The sequence below is a fragment of the Coregonus clupeaformis genome, unplaced genomic scaffold (assembly GCF_020615455.1).
Source record: "Coregonus clupeaformis isolate EN_2021a unplaced genomic scaffold, ASM2061545v1 scaf1241, whole genome shotgun sequence".
In the NCBI taxonomy this organism is placed as follows: Eukaryota; Metazoa; Chordata; class Actinopteri; order Salmoniformes; family Salmonidae; genus Coregonus; species Coregonus clupeaformis.
The window spans coordinates 67,501-89,275 of record NW_025534695.1 but is presented as its reverse complement, the minus strand read 5'-3'; the positions used below and the strand labels follow the sequence as shown (position 1 = coordinate 89,275).

Sequence of the window (21,775 nt, the reverse complement as noted above, 5' to 3'; positions counted from 1 at the left end):
ATTTTGGGGCTGTTTGGGGGAGAGTTACAAATAGGTAGTCTTTAACAGGTTAGTAGTTCATGATGTTTGTATTCATTCAGGAGCACAATAGGATGTCTGAGATTCCACTAATGTGAAACCTTATTAAGAGAGTGGGATGAGGCACATTGTCAATGGAAGAGGTTATATTAGGTAGTTGATTATTTTTATTAAATGCATAATAAAATGCTACGAATGCAGAAAAAGTGCAGATAAATGTGTATGTAAAACTTTAAGCAACTAAACGCTTTAAAAAATATATATATAAAAAAATCTAATTACTTTCCCATCTGTGTTCCAGTGCATATGGTATTTTTGGTAGCACCTCTTTCCTGAATAATTAAAGCTTGCCTCATAGCGAAGAAGAAATACATCTTGCAGGTCCTGGTTGTCAGCCAAGACTTCTGAAGTATAGCACTGCTTTTATGATTCAATCTATCTGCAATGATCTTAAAAACAAACTTTTATGATTATCATTTGTGGGGGTCATAGGTTATATGATAACCAAGCACAATCATTCTAGTAAACATTGAGTTATATGTTATTACAATACATAAATACACTATTACATCAAATGTTGGAGTGGCGCAGCGGTCTAAGGCACTGCATCGCAGTGCTAGAGGCGTCACTACAGACCAGGGTTCGATCCCGGGCTGTATCACAACCGACCGTGATCGGGAGTCCCATAGGGCGGCGCACAATTGGCCCAGCGTCATCCGGGTTAGGGGAGGGTTTGGCCGGGGGCTTTACTTGGCTCATCGCGCTCTAGCGACTCCTTGTGGCGGGCCGGGCGCCTGCAGGCTGACCTTGTCGTCAGTTGAACAGTGTTTCCTCCGACACATTGGCTTCCGGGTTAAGTGGGCGGGTGTTAAGAAGCGCGGTTAGGCGGGTCATGTTTCGAAGGATGCATGACTCGACCTTCGCCTCCCCGAGCCCGTTGGGGATTTGCAGCGATGAGATTATTATTATTATTATCAATATGTAATAGTACAGTATGAGATGAGATGAGTTAAGAGATACATACTAGTAACCCTGTGTTATAATACAGTATGAGAGACTAGTTGTAAATATCATATGACCACTGTTTGCATTGGTGAGACATTCCCATCATTGTAGGGTGATTGTGCGGAACTCAGAACAGCCAGATGCCATTTGGGATCTAAAAAGCCGGGAGCCGGCCCTGGTCGCGAAGGCCCCTGTGGCATCCATATGGCATCTAAACATATTTATTATAAGTTAGCTGAAACTGGACCCTGTGCGGATCAAGTGTCCCCAGTCTGGGAATAGCATGTCTGCAAAATAACGTGTACAACTGTGTTGGTTGGTTGTTGAGGCCTCCTTAGGGTTGATGTCAGCATTAGCCTAGCGCTAGCTAGCACACCCGGTGTTCAGTTGCTGGTAAACAAGATAGCGTTGTCCTCAGTGCATGGCATGCAGTCACTATGATGTAAGATTTCAGATGGAGCTTTTGTCCATGGAGGGCTTAGTCAATCAATCAATCAATCAAACAATAAGCTTTCTGCAGGTAGTTGTTCATGGAAACTACAAAATATTAGTCTGGTCATATTGGGCATGCATAAAATCAAGTTTGTTTTACTAGGAATTGCTAATAATGGGGATCCTAATAAAATACCAAATACCAAATTACATGTTTATTCACAATTAATAAATGTCTCAGTGGAAACTAGTAACTGCTGAATACAGGCCTCGTGTTGTGTGGTGTTACTTGGAAGAGGACCTCTGATACAGGGCTTGTAAGCAAAATAAATGTTCTCACTAGATATTCAAGACTAAGTATCAACGAGGAAAATGTAAGCAGAGCTTGTCTCGCAGGAGCAAATAGAACAAGTTTGCTAAGCAAACAAAATAGTATGAACAAGCCAACGGATGGTAAACTGAACAGAGATACGAGGCTGTATTATGTTACAGCTTGTGTTGTACAGCTCTCTAGTTGGTGCATGTACTGGATACAAACACACGTGTGCATGCACACAGTTTTAATATTTTACTGCCTTTAAATAGATAAGATAACAGGGTCTAAAAACAACTTAAAATAAAGCCTGATACTGTCTTTAATAACAGGCATTATGAGTGCCTGGCCATACCCCCAATACTCCTTAAAATGTTTGACAGATAATCTATGACAAATCAACACCATTCCTGTTTAGGTTGTAAAAGGGGACTTTCTAGAGGGCTTTATATGTTTATTATTATTACTATTATTATTATTATTACTATTATTATTATTATTATTTCATAGTTATTATTACTTTATTGTTATTAGACAGTAATTGCCATATTATTATTGTTACTAAGTATTGTTTGTTTTTAGTTCATTTTCATTTGGACATCTCAAGAGATTTCATCCAGCAAAATGTCAAATAAATAAATATCATTACCTAATTACCCCTAGCAATAGCAACAGGTGCTTTCCCATTGAGTGGCAACAGCTTTCCTCGCCATGCACTTCACAGGGACAGTAAATCTATCAGAGGATCATTCTGACACCTTCAAAATCCCCTCATCGGGGGTATCGGGTGGCCGATTTGGGGATCAGGTGACAGGGGGACCCTCGTAGCCTGCATCACCAACCCTGTCTCTTGTTGGGATGCTAATAGGCTAGTGGCTAGGCTAATAGCTGACTGGTACAGTGTTGCTATTGCGGCTGCCACATGATGTGATGGACCTTTAGCTAATGTTCAGCAGACGGGTATAGCTAGCGACGGATTGCCAGACCTATTTGGAAACGCATACTTCACTGCCTGGGAACCCAAAGCCTACTTACTAGTTGCCTCATGTTTTCAATGGAGTATAGGATGGCAAACATGGGGCATAAACTATGTACACAAACTGGAACTGGTTGGGGGCTTTATTATTAGTTATATTTCAACCTGATTTGTATATAAATACATGTGCAATTAAGCTGTTGAAGTAGCCTAGTTTTCATAGTCAGTCACCCGTCAATGACTGCATTGCTGTGACTGATTTTAACTTGCCCTTCTGTAGCCTCTGAGATATATGAAAGCCAATATAGAGAGGTTTGTAACTTTACACACAGCAAATATTCAATCAACTTTCCATTAGTAAGGTCTGGAGGTTTCGTGCCTCCCTCTACTCTTATGCTTACTTGTCAGCTTGCTCTTACTTTCCATAGGTATGTGTCAGACTAGAACCTGTGTCAGTACAGCATCCAGCACTAAGCAGGAACAAACTGGATCAAACTGGATTACAACTGAGAGATGGGTAGAATACTAGTGGTGTTGAACTGCATTTGGTTAAATCTTGAACTGTGAGAACTAGGCCAATGGAAGAGAATGGAAGACAATTCAAAGTGTGAATTTATGATGGGATAATTTCATTGGCCATAAGTATAGTTCAAGCCAAGGCTAAATATGTGTGTATGCAGGGTTCAAAACAGTGTCAACTGTGATGGCATCAGTAACCTAAACTGTTGTTCATTTATTTCATAAATTTTTCATACATAAATAAACAGAAAAATTGATGGTCTGGTTCAGAGTGACATGTTTTCCACTAGAATCGGCTGTCACTGGTTTCCTGGGTTTCTCCCACCTTCTGGGGTCAGAGGTCAGATTTCTCTGGGGTCAAATGGTAACCCCTGGGCTGGGATATCCCCTACTGGCCCCTCCTCTACTCCTTTGTCGTCGCTCTACTTCTGTTTTTCATCTTTCTATGCTAGTCTTTATCAGATATCCCCATATAAAATAACTACAATTATACATTTTCCATCATTTGATTCAGATGATTAATCTGCATTTCTCTGTGCTACGTTTTCCACATGTCAACTTAGATGACCGGCATATAAGCCGGTTTTGAGCCATGAATAAGGGCTCCATTTTCCATGTCTGCCTCTCACCGGACTGGAAAATACCAGTTTGCCGGTGGCACTGCTATGCGAACTCCACATGTGCATGTTTAACATTGAACCTGCCTGCATTTCTACAAACTGGCCCCAGATCATCAAGTCTCATTGAGAGTAGACTACAGTGGGTTTCCTAGGATATTATATAGAGGAATTGCATCATCAGATCAACTCGTTGTAACACTAGGAGACTGTGAGTGTGAAGAAATGTTTGCCCACTGTCTGTGCACGGTTTAGACATTGATCCTGTCTATGGATGCTTCATCATTACAAAGACTCCTATCAATTCATGCTCATATCTCAAATCAGAAGCACAAGCCAGCATAGTAAAGGCATATGAACCTATTAGCTACTCCAGTCGCATATATTTACATGATACATTGGAGTCATTTAGCGGACGCATTTATCCAGAGCGACTTACAGGAGCAATTATGGTTAAGTGCCTTGCTCAAGAGCACATAGACAGATTTCTTCCCACTAGTTGGCTCTGGGATTCGAACCAGCTGCCTTTCGGTTACTGGCCGAATGCTCTTAACCGCTAGGCTACCTTCCACATCACATAGGCACTCATAGGGTCTCTTCTAGATACAGGCTACATGCACATAATGGTTGTTGTATGTAGTTGCCATGGTTCACTTACTTTTGTGACATAACCCGTTGTCTTTCTTAGAAAGAAACCCATTGAAAGCGGGTTGGGATGTGTGTGGGTGTGTGTGTGTGTTGGGTGAGGAACGTAACGGTGTGGTATGAGTGTCAGACACTCTGGGGAGGTTATTGTTGGCCAACCATCAGTCGGATCCAACACGTCTGCTTGGATTTAAGGTGGGAAAACCCTAGTAGCTGGCCCAGACCAGTCATCACCAACTCTAACCTATAGGATATGTCTAAAATGATTCCCATCTGCAGAAAGAGAGAGAGAGGATATCAATTTTGATCCAACTTGGCAAACAGGTGTCATTGACTCCTGAGCGGCCAATAGGAGAGGAGGGTCAGAGACTTGGCTTGAATGTTATTGGCTCCTGAACTGGACAATAGGTGAGGAGGGGGGGTTCGGAAAATTGGCTTGAACGGATAGGAAGAGATGATACTGCAATGGCACTAGTCAAGAAGACGTTAGTTGCCATGGTTTCTGACATGTTTGACTACCAAGTCTGTCATTGACCCTTCGATCTCAAAAGGCCCATCTGTAGATGTGACAGACATTTTCTGCCATTATAAGTGGCCTATCAGCTGGTGTTTTGGTGTTGACTAATGGATATGTACACTGAACAAAAATATAAACGCAACATGGAAAGTGTTGGTCCAATGTTTCATGAGCTGAAATGAAAGATCCCAGAAATTTGTCATATGCACAAAAAGCTTATTTCTCTCAGATTTTGTGCACAAATTTGTTTACATCCCTGTTAGTGAGCATTTCTCCTTTGCCAAGATAATCCACCTGACAGGTGTGGCATATCAACAATTTGCATGTTGACTGCAGAAATGTCCACCAGAGCTGTTGCCAGAGAATTGAATGTTCATTTCTCTACCATAAGCCGCCTCCAACGTTGTTTTAGAGAATTTGGCAGTACGTCCAAACGGACTCACAACCGCAGACCACGTGTGACCACGCCAGCCAGGACCTTCACGTCCGGCTTCTTCACCTGTGGGATGGTCTGAGACCAGCCACCCGGACAGCTGATCAAACTGTGGGTTTGCGCAACCGAAGAATTTCTGCACAAACTGTCAGAAACCATCTCAGGGAAGCTCATCTGCGTGCTCGTCGTCCTCACCAGGTTCTTGACCTGACTGCAGTTCGGCTCATAACCGACTTCAGTGGGCAAATGCTCACTTTCGATGGTCATTGGCACGCTGGAGAAGTGTTCTCTTCACAGATTAGTCCCGGTTTCAACTGTACCAGGCAGATGGCAGACAGTGTGTATGGCGTCATGTGGCTGAGCGGTTTGCTGATGTCAACGTTGTGAACAGAGTGCCTCATGGTGGCGGGGTAATGGATTGGGCAGACATAAGCTACGGACAAAAAACACAATTGCATTTTATAGATGGGAATTTGAATGCACAGAGATACTGTGACGAGATCCTGAGGCCCATTGTCATGCCATTCATGTTTCAGCATGATAATGCACGGCACCATATCGCAATGATCTGTACACAATTCCTGAAAGCTGAAAATGTCCCACCAATATCCAGCAACTTCGCACAGCCGTTGAAGAGGAGTGGGACAACATTCCACAGGCCACAATCAACAGCCTGATCAACTCTATGCGAAGGAAATGTGTTGCGCTTCATGAGGCAAATGGTGGTCACACCAGATACTGACTGGTTTTCTGATCCAAGCACTTACCTTTTTTTTTAAGGTATCTCTGACCAACAGATGCATATCTGTATTCCTTTCATGTGAAATCCATAGATTAGGGCCTAGTTAATTTATTTCAATTGACTGATTTCCTTATATCAACTGTGACTCAGTAAAATCTTTCAAATTGTTGCATGTTGTATTTATATTTTAGTTCAGTGTAGGAGGAAGTCGCCATGTTCACGCTGCCATGGTGGTTTAACCCCATTGACCTGTTGGTTTATGGCCATAATGTCAACGTAAAGAGCTGACACTGGTCAACCACAGTACAACTACAGGTCAAGGCCATTGGAAGCTCTAAACATATTGGATCTGGATGATCATATGAGTATATCACTGTGCTGTCACGGTTTCGGCCGAGACTGCTCCTCCTCCTAGTTCGGGCAGGCTTCGGCGTTCGCCGTCCCCGGAGTACTAGCTGCCACCGCTCTATGTTTCGTCATTTGATTGCTTTTGTCTGTCTGTTACACCTGTGTCCATTTGTGTGTTGATTACGTGTCTTATAAGTTCCTTGTTTTGCACTAGAATGATTGTGTGTTGTTATGACTGCCACTGTGTCGGAGCTACGTGTTTGCACCCTGTTTGTTTTGTGTTTAGTGTTTACGCGTGTGCGTAATTTTCCCTCGCCTCTTGGTGTATTTTGAGGTCGGGTTTTTTTTTGTTTCTCGTAAACATTAGACTATTAAAGTCTGTTGGACTTCACCTCTGTGTCCTGCGCCTGACTCCTCCACCACATCCACATCGGTTCTAGTGACAGAACAACACACCAACATGGAGTCAGCAGGAACAGCGGCAGCACCCGAATCCCTGGAAGACCGGATCAACTACCAGGACACCATGATCCGGCAACTCGGGGCCGCCATGGACGAGGTGTCCAACACTCTGCGCCGATTGGTGAATCGAGAGGTGCCCACGCACTCTTACAACATCCCATCACCAACGGCCAGTCCTCCTCTCTCTAGCACCGGAACCCAGTGGCATTCGGCTCTCGCTCCCGAGGGCATATGACGGTTCTGCAGCCGGGTGTCAGGGATTCCTCCTGCAGGTGGAACTTTACCTTGCCACCATACACCCGGCGCCCTCGGGATACGAGAGCGTCTCCGCCCTCATCTCCTGTCTATCCGGCAAGGCGTTGGAGTGGGCCAACGCCGAATGGAGGGGAATAGACGCCGCAACCATCACCTACGCGGAGTTCTCCCGCCGCTTCAGGGCTGTCTTCGATCATCCACCTGAGGGGAAAGTGGCGGGAGAGCGTCTATTCCACCTCCGACAGGGGAAGAGGAGCGCACAGGAGTTTGCACTGGTGTTCCGGACACTAGCGGCGGATGCGGGGTGGAATGAGAGGGCCCTCATCGACCACTACCGGTGTAGCCTACGAGAGGACGTTCGTCGTGAGCTGGCCTGCAGGGACACCAACCAGTTGGTGGACATTTCCATCCGTCTAGACACCCTGCTGGCTACCCGCGGACGTCCCGAGTGGGGGTCGTCCATTCCACCCTCCAGCACCTCCGAGCCGATTCCCATGGAGCTCGGGGGTGCTGGCGCTAGAGAGAGGAGGAGAGGGAACCCGAGGGGGGCCATCCCCTGCACCACCTGTGGTCGTGGAGGACACACCGCGGCCAGGTGCTGGGGAGGGTCTCCTGGGAGAGGTGACAACAGGCCACGCACTGGGGAGTCATTTCAGGTGAGTAGGCGCCCCACTTACCCAGAGCTTTCTGTTGGTCACATGAGTATTCCTGTGAGATTTCCACAGGTGGCACCTCATTCCCAGCATAAGGCGCTAGTAGATTCAGGCGCAGCTGGGAACTTTATTGATCGGGCATTTTGTTGTAGGTTAGGAATTCCCCTTCGGCCGGTAGAAGCTCCATTTCCTGTCCACGCATTAGACAGCCGGCCGTTGGGGTCGGGCCTGATCAGGGAGGTCACAGCACCACTGACGATGACGACGCAGGGGGGTCATGAGGAGATCATTCAGTTTTATCTGATTGACTCTCCTGCGTACCCCGTGGTGTTGGGCCTTCCCTGGTTAAGCACCCATGATCCTACCATAGCGTGGCAACAGAGGGCTCTTATGGAGTGGTCTGCCCAGTGTGTAGGGAGATGTCTAGGTGTTTCCGTAGGGGCGACCTCGGTAGAGAGTCCGAACCAAGTGCCCGCACTGCGCATTCCCCCTGAGTATGAGGATTTAGCACTCGTGTTTAGCAAATCGAGGGCAACACGGCTACCTCCTCATAGACAAGGGGACTGTGCGATAAATCTCCAGACAGGAGCGGCTCTTCCACGGAGTCGTGTGTATCCCCTGTCTCAAGAGGAAACAGCGGCTATGGAGACTTACATAGCCGAGTCCTTGGCACAGGGATACATACGGTCCTCCACTTCCCCGGTCTCCTCAAGTTTCTTCTTTGTGAAGAAGAAGGACGGGGGATTGCGCCCGTGTATTGATTACCGTAGTCTCAATCAGATCACAGTTAAATACAGTTACCCACTTCCACTGATTGCGACGATGACGGAATCATTACGCGGAGCGCGGTTCTTCACAAAGCTGGATCTCAGGAGCGCGTACAATCTGGTGCGCATTAGGGAGGGGGATGAATGGAAAACAGCATTTAGCACCACCTCGGGTCATTACGAGTATCTCGTCATGCCATACGGGTTAATGAATGCTCCTTCAGTCTTCCAATCCTTTGTTGACGAGATTTTCCGGGACATGCATGGGCAGGGTGTAGTAGTTTACATCGACGACATCCTAGTGTATTCTTCTACACGAGCCGAGCATGTAGCCCAGGTGCGCCGAGTGTTGAGAAGACTGTTGGAGCATGACTTGTATGTCAAGGCAGAGAAATGCCTGTTCTTCCAGGAGTCCGTCTCCTTTTTGGGTTATCGGTTGTCCGCGTCTGGTGTGGAGATAGAGGTAGACCGGGTATCGGCCGTGCGTAATTGGCAAACTCCAACCACTGTAAAAGAGGTGCAGCAGTTCTTGGGTTTTGCTAATTACTACCGGAGGTTTATTCGGGGTTTTGGACAGGTTGCAGCTCCCATTACGTCCCTGCTAAAGGGGGTCCGGTTCGTTTGCAGTGGTCGGCTGAGGCGGACAGGGCATTTGTCAAACTAAAGAACCTGTTCACCTCGGCTCCTGTGCTGGCGCATCCGGATCCCTCTTTACCATTCCAAGTAGAGGTAGACGCGTCCGAGACCGGTATTGGGGCAGTTCTGTCACAACGGTCCGGCACGCCACCTAAACTCCGCCCCTGTGCGTTCTACTCCAAGAAGCTCAGCTCGGCGGAGCGCAACTATGATGTTGGGGACAGGGAGCTGTTAGCCGTAGTCCAGGCCCTAAAGGTGTGGAGGCATTGGCTTGAGGGGGCTCAACACCCTTTCCTCATTCTGACTGATCACCGTAACCTGGAGTACATCCGGGCAGCTAGGAGATTGAACCCTCGTCAGGCTAGGTGGAACATGTTCCTAACCCGGTTTGTTTTTAAGATCACATACATCCCTGGGTCCCAGAATGGTAAGGCAGACGCCCTGTCCCGGCGGTATGACACAGAGGAGAGGTCCAACGAGCCTACTTCCATATTGCCGGAGTCTTGTTTGGTGGCTCCGGTGGTATGGGAGGTCGATGCGGAAATCGAGCGGGCACTGCGTACCGACCCTACTCCCCCGAGTGTCCTGTGGGGCGGACGTACGTTCCGCTCGAGATTCGTGATCAACTTATTTATTGGGCTCATACATCACCCTCCTCTGGACATCCAGGTATTGGCCGGACCGTGCACTGTCTTAGCATGAAATACTGGTGGCCAACGTTAGCTAGGGATGTGAGGGTTTATGTCTCCTCCTGCTCGGTGCGTGCCCAGTGTAAGGCGCCTAGACATTTGCCCAGGGGTAAGCTACATCCCCTGCCCGTTCCACAACGACCATGGTCCCACCTATCGGTGGATTTCGTAACCGACCTACCCCTCTCCCAGGGGAATACCACCATTTTGGTCGTTGTGGATCGGTTTTCCAAGGCCTGTCGTCTCCTTCCCATGCCGGGTCTCCCTACTGCCCTACAAACCGCTGAGGCCCTATTTACCCATGTGTTCCGGCACTATGGGGTCCCCGAGGATATAGTGTCTGACCGAGGTCCCCAGTTCACCTCCAGAGTTTGGGGGGCGTTCATGGAACGGTTGGGGGTCTCGGTAAGCCTTACCTCGGGGTATCACCCAGAGAGCAATGGGCAGGTGGAACGTGTCAACCAGGATGTGGGTAGGTTTTTGAGGTCCTATTGCCGGGACCGGCCGGAGGAGTGGGCTAGGTTCATCCCATGGGCAGAGATGGCCCAGAACTCTCTCCGCCACTCCTCCACCAATTTAACACCTTTCCAGTGTGTTTTAGGTTATCAGCCGGTCCTGGCACCATGGCACGAGAGCCAGATCGAGGCCCCTGCGGTGGACGAGTGGATTCGGCGCTCGGAGGAGACGTGGGACGCTGCCCATGTCCATCTGCAGCGTGCCATCCGTCAACAAAAGGCGAGCGCCGATCGCCACCGCAGTGAGGGACCGGTGTACGCACCGGGAGATCGAGTCTGGCTCTCGACTCGAAACCTGCCCCTCCGCCTGCCCTGCCGGAAGCTGGGTCGGCGGTTTGTGGGGGCCCTTCAAAGTCCTGAGAAGATTGAACGAGGTGTGTTACAGGTTACAACTGCCTATAGAGTATAAAAATATTAACCCCTCGTTCCATGTGTCTCTTCTCAGGCCGGTGGTAGCTGGCCCACTCCAAGAAGATGAGATAGGAGAGACCCCTCCGCCCCCCTTTGGACATCGAGGGGGCCCCGGCGTACAGGGTCCGGACCATCTTGGACTCGAGGCGCCGGATGAGTGGTCTCCAGTATCTCGTGGAGTGGGAGGGGTACGGTCCGGAGGAACGGTGCTGGGTGCCCAGGAGGGACATACTCGATCCATCCCTCCTGACTGAGTTTCACCGTGGGCATCCCACGCGCCCGGGTCCGCGTCCTCCTGGCCGTCCCCGAGGCCGGGGTCGGCGCACGGCTGGAGCCGCGCGTCAAGGGGGGTACTGTCACGGTTTCGGCCGAGACTGCTCCTCCTCCTAGTTCGGGCAGGCTTCGGCGTTCGCCGTCCCCGGAGTACTAGCTGCCACCGCCATGTTTCGTCATTTGATTGCTTTTGTCTGTCTGTTACACCTGTGTCCATTTGTGTGTTGATTACGTGTCTTATAAGTTCCTTGTTTTGCACTAGAATGATTGTGTGTTGTTATGACTGCCACTGTGTCGGAGCTACGTGTTTGCACCCTGTTTGTTTTGTGTTTAGTGTTTACGCGTGTGCGTAATTTTCCCTCGCCTCTTGGTGTATTTTGAGGTCGGGTTTTTTTTTGTTTCTCGTAAACATTAGACTATTAAAGTCTGTTGGACTTCACCTCTGTGTCCTGCGCCTGACTCCTCCACCACATCCACATCGGTTCTAGTGACATGTGCTCTCGCCAGCTCTTCCCTTTTATTACGCCAGAATTATGCTAGAAATGCATTGCTTATCGAAAACTGTTTTACTGGTTGAGAAGGAAAGCTGCCTACTCCACTGTGTGTGGACCAACCATATTGCTCATTCACAATTGGCTACTTTTCTCTCCACAGTTCCTGCATGTTCCCCATTGACCCTTTGGCAAAAATTTCATAATCTCTGAAGCGTGGTGGCTTTATGGTAGCCTTCCCCTAACACCTTTGTCTATGGTGGAATGTACCGTCTGTAACTTGGGTTATGAGAGTGTATACCAAGAGGGGCTCAAGTAGGCTTAACCGCCCAAGCCTTTCAGGTTCGGTACACTGCAGGCTCTATTCTCCAAATATTCTAAGAATGGACCATGAAGCAGGCTATGATTGATCCTCCTTATTAAAGCAGTGTGGAAGAGGCCTGGTGGACGCAGAGGAGAAGGGGGAGGGGGGCTGGAACACTGACCTCCAATCAGGAGAACCTATACTCCAGTAAGATCCTCCTATTGGACATGGAGTCACCTGGACTGGAACCCAAACTGAATATTTTCATAACCAAAGTTTAGATTCCAGGCTAGGAGTCACCTCCATAGGATAATGCAATGCTATGAACCTGAAATGAATTCTGTGAGCTTGAATATGACCAATGTGTCAAATGTGTCAAACAAATTGTCCTTATACCTTCATTCAAGCAGGTATAGGCTATTGAGAAACCATTATTTAAACAATAACGCACTATGGTAAAAATGTGTTGAGTTGAATTAAATAAATATCATTTATTTGTCTACAAAATGGTGGAGGGTTGCCAGCCTGGTCAAGTTGTTTGGTAATTTTCCATCACCTCTGCGAGGATCAAGTCTCCTCAACAAAGCCACTTGTTATTCCTTAAGTAAGGTAGTGGGTAAGCAGGATTTCCGTTTGCAACAATTCGTGACAGCACACATTATTTTAATACGCTTGCCAGACTGTTTAACACGGTCTAAGTATAGGGAAACATTTCTCAGCTGGCATCCACCAGCAATACGTAAACGTTGTGAAATGCCGTTGTGAGGTGTGCTTGGTACCTTGATCCGGAAGAGGGATTTCATAGACTATGTACGTAGGTTGTATTAGAGGGGGGGGACACACACACATGCAAAACAATTCTTACATACACACTCATTCAGAATTCTTCAAGATAGAGGCCAGGTCATGTGATATGGCAAGCTTTTGAAGTTGAATGAACTTCGGCCCATTTCGGTTCCTGACAAACTGAAACCTAAATCCTCTGTTTGGACTCAGTACGGTGTTAGGCCTTTACACCCCGGGCTGCTAAACCAGTGGTGTGTTTTCCCCTCCCTGCCCTAGACAGTGACCCCCTCACACCCTCCTTAACGTAAGATCACTTGAGCTACTGCACGTACCCAAAAAACTCAGAGTCCAAATATCTTCTCAATGGCCCATTTAACAACAATTCAGTCTTGTGTGTATTAGAGAGTCTATTGTTTATTTCAAAAGTGTCTAACAGTATTTACAACCCATGATTAGACAGTATTAGCTGTTGTTTATTGGCACGATTGCCAACTTCCATGTACTGTATCCCACGGTTATGGGAAAATGGCACTGGCGATTGAGGTTTGGCTTCCTTATGAACGCTGTGGTAAACCTTTCTGTGGCGATATTTAGGCCTTTTTGCAGCAATTTTACACACTATGTTAATCACACACATGCTACTGTACGCTACATGATGTTTAGGGTAGTAAGGCCCTCAGCAGGTTAAAGTCTCTGTCAGGATATGTACGTGTTAAGCAATCTCCACATTAAGAAGTTCCCGTTATTGTTGCATAATTTCGGTCATGTGTAACTATTGGCCCAGGCCCCGCCAGAGCTATACCAGAGGAGGGCACACACGGCCCTTCAACTGTCACTTTAATAATTCCCAGAGACAAGCTTTAACTAAAAGTACTGAACTGACTGGAACATTAGGTGGCTATTGTTCCAGAGACAAAAGGACATTCTGTCCCCTAAAGAAACACTGAGGCGCAGAGTAAGGGAGAAAATAGAACTATGCGTTCATATGTAATATTGCATCACTCTCACCCGACAGTGGCTAACCTAACTGTTTTTGTTGTTTGTTTGTTTGTTTGTTTGTTTGTTTTTGCATTTCAGCTCCCAAGAGGAAGACAGCAGACCCATATCTCCTTTCTACACGAGGTAGGTCCTGGTCTTGTTTTTGTCCTGAAAAACGAGGTCGACAGCATGTTATTATGGAGATGTGGGGTCGTAGGGCGTATCCACTGGATTTCATGCCATGTCAAGGCATTAACATAGGAAACAATAGGCCCACCAGAAAGAGGAGAGGAGGGAGGGGGCATGCTGTGCAAATGCAAGCTGTTGTTGTTATGATGGTGTGGCAGTGTGAGCACGTGGTCTCTGGTCCAACAGGACATCCCGTAAAACTGTCAAACCAAAACATGATTTGTATAGTAGTGAGATGAAAGGGATTTCTGTCAACCTGAGATTGAGACTGACACCTTTATTTATTGTTATCATACTGGTCAATCTGGATATTGACCTCTCCAATGGGCCTGCACACTATACGCCTCAAATTGTACAATTTAACATCTCAAATTAAATAAATTGTCATACATCACATTGTTTCATACATCTGGATAGTGATCCATTGCTGTATTCACAAAGTATCTAAAAGAAATAGGTACATAACTTCACAAATATCATATAACAGAACATTTCATGTCACTGCATCTATGGTGCAGAACCAGATTCCCAACATAGTTTGACAATCCACTCAATTGTGTCACACCTCCACTTGATGGAAATATTCTCCAAAACATATACCCATCATGAACTGCTTTGACACCCTGTCATACAGTGACATCAGACCAACAAGGTTCTTAGTGGAACCGGATCGTTCTGGTTTGACACCCTGTCATACAGTGAGATCAGACGAACAAGGATCTTAGTGGAACCGGATTGTTCTGGTTTGACACCCTGTCATACAGTGAGATCAGACGCACAAGGTTCTTAGTGGAATTTCCGGTTGAACCGGGTCATTCTGCTCTGACACCTGATCTATGAGTCGCCCTCCAGGCGACTCACTTCCTGTTAACTTCCTGTTTGGCTGATACTGTAAACTCTAGAGTCAAGTCAACTCTACCGCCTTCACCAGGTACTATAGTAAGACCATAAGCTTTGACACAGACCCTCATTCAGCCTTTCTCCTTTGAAATGTACCCTAAACAGGTTTCATCCTTCACATATACCTAGTTATGTTTCTGTGTTCAAGATCGTGACCAGTAGCATACATCTGACATTTTCACAATGATTTCGATCATCGATGGTGATGGCTCAGAGGCCATAATGTACAGTATATGATGATGAAGGATGCCAAACAGGGGCGTACTAGCCATCTGGCACAACGGGCAAATGGCACATGGGCTGGTCCATTTTTAGCCCACTGGGCCTGTCTGACTTGGGTTTTTTGCGCAATATTATAATTATCTGGCTAATAATGGGGGCCTCAAGGGACAAATGGGCTGGTGTGGGGTAGGGTTGGACAGTATCCAGATTTTCATACCATTTCTGTACCATACCGTGTACGCACAAAACAATTTAGGCAACAGGGATCTTGGTCCAGGAGGGGATTGAATGGCTCTGCTGTAACCAAGAAGCTTGATCTTGACATCTAGCCACTTAGATAGCAAACCAAATGCATAGCTGGAGCCCTGAGCTTGATATAATTAATTTGACACATCTTAGTTTTTTTTTACAGTTATACTTAACTTGTAGTTATAAGCGGTGGTATAGCACCAGCCCACCTTTTATGACATCACTTCCAGTTAACTTCCTGTTTGGCTGATTATGTAAACTGTAAACCCCGGTATACGGTATATCGCCCAAGCCTAGTGTGGGGGCCTCGGGGAAAGGAATGGGCCGGTATGGGGGCCTCAAGTAAAAACATGGGCCAGGGACGATTTCTGGTCCCAGTCCACTTCTGAGGCCAAAGACCTTGACACTACAGAAGAGAAACATTACCACAGTGACTGATGTTTACCACTACCCACCCTGTGCTAGACTGCCTATGTGCTAGCCTGCACAGTACTTCTCTCTCTTCCTCACGCAAGCCTCTTAAGTGAGTCATGCTTTCTAAGTAATTCCAGCGTCTACTTGCACTCAGTCACATACATTTTTACATTTTAGTCATTTAGCAGACGCGCTTATCCAGAGCAATTAGGGTTAAGTGCCTTGCTCAAGGGCACATCGACCAGCAGCAAGATTTTTCACCTAGTCGGCTCGGGGATTAGAACCAGCGACCTTTCGGTTACTGGCACAATGCTCTTAACCACTAAGCTACCTGGGCACCACAGGATAGCTTAATCCTTTCCCTGTCAGAAACAGAGCGCACCTTTCAACCATGTTTCCTTTCTATGTTGATCAAATCCTGGCTAATAAGTGACTGTGGTGTAATACTGGATTAGTTGAACGGACGTTCATTTCATTTTGAACCCCTGTATGTTGGGCACGCACACACTGAATTGGATGTTTAATGTTTGGTCTGTTTCAAGCCCCCTGTAGAGTGACTCTGGGGGTTTTTCCTCTACGTTTACTGCCTTCTACAATAACACATTTTTGTTCACATCCCTTGACTTTAACTTATAGGGGACTGTGTGTGTGTGTGTCTGCGCGTCAATGTTTGTGTGTGTGTGTGTGTGTGTGTTTGTCAATGTTTGTATGTGTGGCTCCATGGAGATGCCTGTTGCCTGGTAGCCCACCACTTGGACTGTTAGCTTAACATGGGTCAACCATTCCTTCTAGAACATCACATTCATTCTCTGACCCATAGACTATAAACATAACACTGCAAATACTCCTTTAAAGGTGCACTATGCAGAAATCCTGGTTGCTAAAATTCGAATAGTTCGCTTAATTTCAGTTTATGTGACAAAACCAGTGGTGTAAAGTACTTAAGTAAAAATACTTCAAAGTACTACTTAAGTAGTTTTTTAGGGTATCTGTACTTTACTTTACAAATGTTTTTGACAACTTTTACTTTTACTTCACTACATTCCTAAAGAAAATCATGTACTTTTTACTCAATACATTTTCCCTGACACCCAAAAGTACTCATTACATTTTGAATGCTTAGCAGGACAGGAAAATGGTCCAATTCATGTACTTATCAAGAGAACGATATTATAATAATAGACAGTACTGTCCAGCCGTCTTCATCGACCTGGCCAAGGCTTTCGACTCTGTCAACCACCGCATTCTTATTGGCAGACTAAATATCCTTGGTTTCTCAAATGACTGCCTCGCCTGGTTCACCAACTACTTCTCAGATAGAGTTCAATGTGTCAAATCGGAGGGCCTGTTTTCTGGACCTATGGCAGTCTCTATGGGGGTGCCACAGGGTTCAATTATTGGGCCGACTCTTTTCTCTGTGTATATCAATGATGTCGCTCTTGCTGCTGGTGATTCTCAGATCCACCTCTACGCAGACGACACCATTTTGTATACATCTGGCCCTTCATTGGACACTGTGTTAACAAACCTCCAAACGAGCTTCAACGCCATACAACACTCCTTCCGTAGCCTCCAACTGCTCTTAAACACAAGTAAAACTAAATGCATGCTATTCAATCGAACGCTGCTGGCACCCGCCCACCCGACTAGAATCACTACTCTTGACGGGTCTGACCTAGAGTATGTGGACAACTACAAATACCTAGGTAAATTGGATGTAGTCTATCACAGTGCCATCCGTTTTGTCACCAAAGCCCCATATACTACCCACCACTGTGACCTGTACGCTCTTGTTGGCTGGTCCTCACTACATATTCGTCGCCAAACCCACTGGCTCCAGGCCATCTATAAATCACTGCTAGGCAAATCCCCACCTTATCTTAGCTCATTGGTCACCATAGCAACACAGCAGGTATATCTCACTGGTCATCCCCAAAGCCAACACCTCCTTTGGCCGCCATTCCTTCCAGTTCTCTGCTGCCAATGACTGGAACGAACTGCAAAAATCTCTATAGCTGGGGAGACTTATCTCCCTCACTAACTTTAAGCATCAGTTGTCAGAGCAGCTTTCCGATCACTGCACCTGTACACAGCCCATCTGAAATTAGCCCACCCAACTACCTCATCCCCATATTGTTATTTATTTTGCTCATTTGCACCCCAGTATCTCTATTTGCACGTCATCTCTTGCACATCTATCATTCCAGTGTTAATACTAATTGTAATTATTTTGCACTATGGCCTATTTATTGCCTTACCTCCATAACTTACTACATTTGCACACACTGTATATAGATTTTCAGTTGTATTTTTGACTTTATGTTTTGTTTTACCCCATATGTAACTCTGTGTTGTTGTTTTTATCGCACTGCTTTGCTTTATCTTGGCCAGGTCGCAGTTGTTAATGAGAACTTGTTCTCAACTGGCTTACCTGGTTAAATAAAGGTGAAATAAATAAAATAAAAATAAAGAACACGTGGTCGTCCCTACTGCCTCTGATCTGGCGGACTCAGTAAACATAAATACATCATTTGTAAATGATGTCTGAGTGTTGGAGTGTGCCCCTGGCTATATGTACATTTTTAAAACAAGAAAATGGTGCCGTCTGCTTTGCTTAATATAAGGAATTTGAAAGGATTTGTACTTTTACTTTTGATACTTAAGTAGATTTTAGCAATTGCATTTACTTTTGATACTTAAGTATATTTAGAACCAAATACTTCTAGACTTTTACTCAAGTAGTATTTTAATGGTTGACTTTAACTTTTACTTGAGTAACTTTCTAATAAGGTATCTATACTTTTACTCAAGTACCACAATTGGGTACTTTTTCCACTACTGGACAAAACAAGCAAGTACAATCATTGTACCATCTAAACCGCTGTGAAATATATTTTCCATAGGCAAAAACATTGTATTTTCAGCTGTTTGAAGCTGATGTACAAAACAGAAAGTAAAACACGCAAAAATGAAACTTAAGCATGGGAAGCATAGAAATAGCGCACATAGAACAGATCTACCGCTTCTTAGACTACCTGTCAATGAGAATGACAGATCTATAACACACATTTTTGGTCGGTTCACCCAAAAAGTGACATATTGCAGCTTTAAGGGACTGTTAGCTCTCTAGCGCCTCTGACCCACTCCTATATAACTGTTAGCATAGCATTCTCACTCACTCACTTGTTAGCTAGAGTAAAAGTAACCTGGATTACCGACAGTTGGGGAACGTCCCAAATGGCACCCTACTCCCTATATAGTGCACTACTTTTGACAAGGGCACTATAAAGGGAATAGGGTGTAATTTGGGATGCAACCTTATAGCCTCTCTGTGACCCATGCCTCACTACCCCACCGTCTAACCAGGACACCTCCATAAAGACATGAGGGAGCGCTCTGCCATGGAAGTAGATTCCCAGTAGGACATTTGTTGTGGTGCTTTGGTCTGTCACCATGGCTACAGTATTGGAGCACAAATAGGTCCCCAATGATTGTAACCATGTTGATTATCTGACACCATTTCCACCCTGTGGTTTGCTTTGAGTTATAATGATACCTACCCCAGGCCTAGTTATAATGATAGCTATTATTTATATTTCTTGTTGTTGTTGGCTTGCCAGCTGATGGAAATACTTTAAATGAACCTGTTAAATCAGTAATCATTACTTATCTAACATGAAATAAGTGTGATGATATCATAATGATCTCGTTCCTGGATTTGGATGTCTCTCTCCTGTCTCTGTTTTAAGATGGTGGTTCTGGATCCTGAGTCACAGTCTTATATTGTTGACCGTAAAGAGAACCGTGTATGCTCCTCTTGCGGTAAGGGAAGGTCATGGCTTGGGGCAGACTGTTTGACAGTTCACGACCCACAGGGCATATTCATTGCACTGGGTTACAACGCACCAAGCCGCATCCCAAATGGCACCCTATTCCCTATATAGTGCACTACTTTTACCAGAGCCCTATGGGTCCTAGTGAAAAATAGTGCACTTTATAGGGAATAGGGTGCCATTTGAGACGCAGGCCAAGCCTCACCTCACCTCATTCCAGACTTATTACATGTACGTGTCTAGAGTGTGCGGAAGGTTCTAATAGCTAAACTCAGTGGTACATATAATCCCTTTCCAGACAGTGATGTCATATCCTGGAATGGATTAGTAGCCTACTGGTACGTGCCTCCCTTTTGCCCGCTGCTGTGCCCGGACAGAGGCTACTTGGCATGGTGTTGCCATTCCCAGTCTCCTGGTTGTTATTACACTAGACTTGAGACTTCACATTGGGAGGTTTAGGTTGTGTGTGAACAGGCTGCTTTGTGCCCTTGTTGCAGGCTAAATATGGCACTGTCCAAAATACATATTACGGGAGACAGAATAGAATATAACTTTATTGTCCAGCTTGCTAAAGAAGCATTTGCATTATGAATAGTGTTAAATATTAACGACCTGTCATAACATGCTTATTATGTACTTATTACCATATGTTTGATAATACTAAGTCCTAAGGATTCACCGTATCCCAAGGTAACTAGGCTATCCAAATGATGTCTTCCTCTTATGGTGACCTTGAATATATTAATTAAGATTCCTTCCCTTTTCTTAAACATATCCCATTTTCATCTCTTCTTGCCCCCGAAATTACTATTATTAATATAACTTCATATGTAACAGTGAGCTTGATTATATCAATATGACTGAGCCTCAGCCAAAGTTATTTCTGTTATCAACCTCCTTTCTCCCGATACATATTTTTCTGGCTGCACACTGTTACATAACTGCATGAGACCAGTAGCCTGCCCAGTGGCTCCAGGCAAGGTTGATCTAATCTAGAGGCTTCCATTGACATCCATTGTCAAGTGTTACCTTAGAATATGTGGCTATTGCAGCAGTCAAGGTGTTAATGATTTTCACTTCTCTCTCTCTCTCTCTCGCTCTCTCTCTGTGGGGTATGTGAATTACTTGAAATACACGGAACAAAAATATAAACGCAACAGTTTCAAAGATTTTAATGAGTTACAGTTCATATAAGGAAATCAGTCAATTGAAATAAATTCATTAGGCCCTAATCTATGGATTTCACATGACTAGGAATACAGATATGCATCTGTTGGTCACAGATACCTTTAAAAAAAGGTTGGGGTGTGGATCAGAAATCCAGTCAGTATCTGGTGTGACCACCATTTGCCTCATGCAGCGTGACACATCACCTTCGCATAGAGTTGATCAGGCTGATGATTGTGGCCTGTGGAATGTTGTCCCATTCACCTTCAATGGCTGTGGGAAGATGCTGGATATTGGTGGGAACTGGAACACGCTGCCGTACACGTCGATCCAGAGCATCCCAAACATGCTCAATGGGTGACATGTCTGGTGAGTATGCAGGCAATGGAAGAACTGGGACATTATCAGCTTCCAGGAATTGTGTACAGATCCTTGCGACATGGGGCCGTGCATTATCATGCTGAAACATGAGGTGATGGCGGAGGATGAATGGCACGACAATGGCCTCAGGATCTCGTCATGGTATCTCTGTGCATTCAAATTGCCATAGATAAAATGCAATTGTGTTCGTTGTCCGTAGCTTATGCCTGTCCATACCATAACCCCACCGCCACCATGGGGCACTCTGTTCACAACGTTGACATCAGCAAACCGCTTGCCCACATGATGCCATATGCTGTCTGCCATCTGCCCAGTACAGTTGAAACCGGATTTCATCTGGGAAGAGCACACTTCTCCAGCGTGCCAGTGGCCATTGAAGGTGAGCATTTGCCCAATGAAGTCGGTTAAGACGGCGAACTGCAGTCAGGTCAAGACCCTGGTGAGGATGACGAGCACGCATATGAGCTTCCTTGAGACTGTTTCTGATAGTTTGTGCAGACATACTTCGGTTGTGCAAACCCACAGTTTCATCAGCTGTCCGGGTGGCTGGTCTCAGATGATCCCGCAGGTGAAGAAGCCAGATGTGGAGGTCCTGGGCAGGCATGGTTACACGTGGTCTGCGGTTAAGAGGCCGG

The 21,775-nt window shown here is 45.8% G+C and overlaps 1 protein-coding gene across 1 annotated transcript in view; it reads left to right on the top strand.

Moving 5' to 3' along the window:
• The window catches only part of LOC121535982 (protein FAM13A), a 94,638-nt gene that overhangs the window by 45,455 nt on the left and 27,408 nt on the right, over positions 1–21,775 (top strand). The window contains exon 9 of the mRNA XM_041843231.2: positions 13,885–13,929. Within this exon, the coding sequence (XP_041699165.2) occupies positions 13,885–13,929 (45 nt within the window). The remainder of the gene's footprint in view (positions 1–13,884; positions 13,930–21,775) is intronic.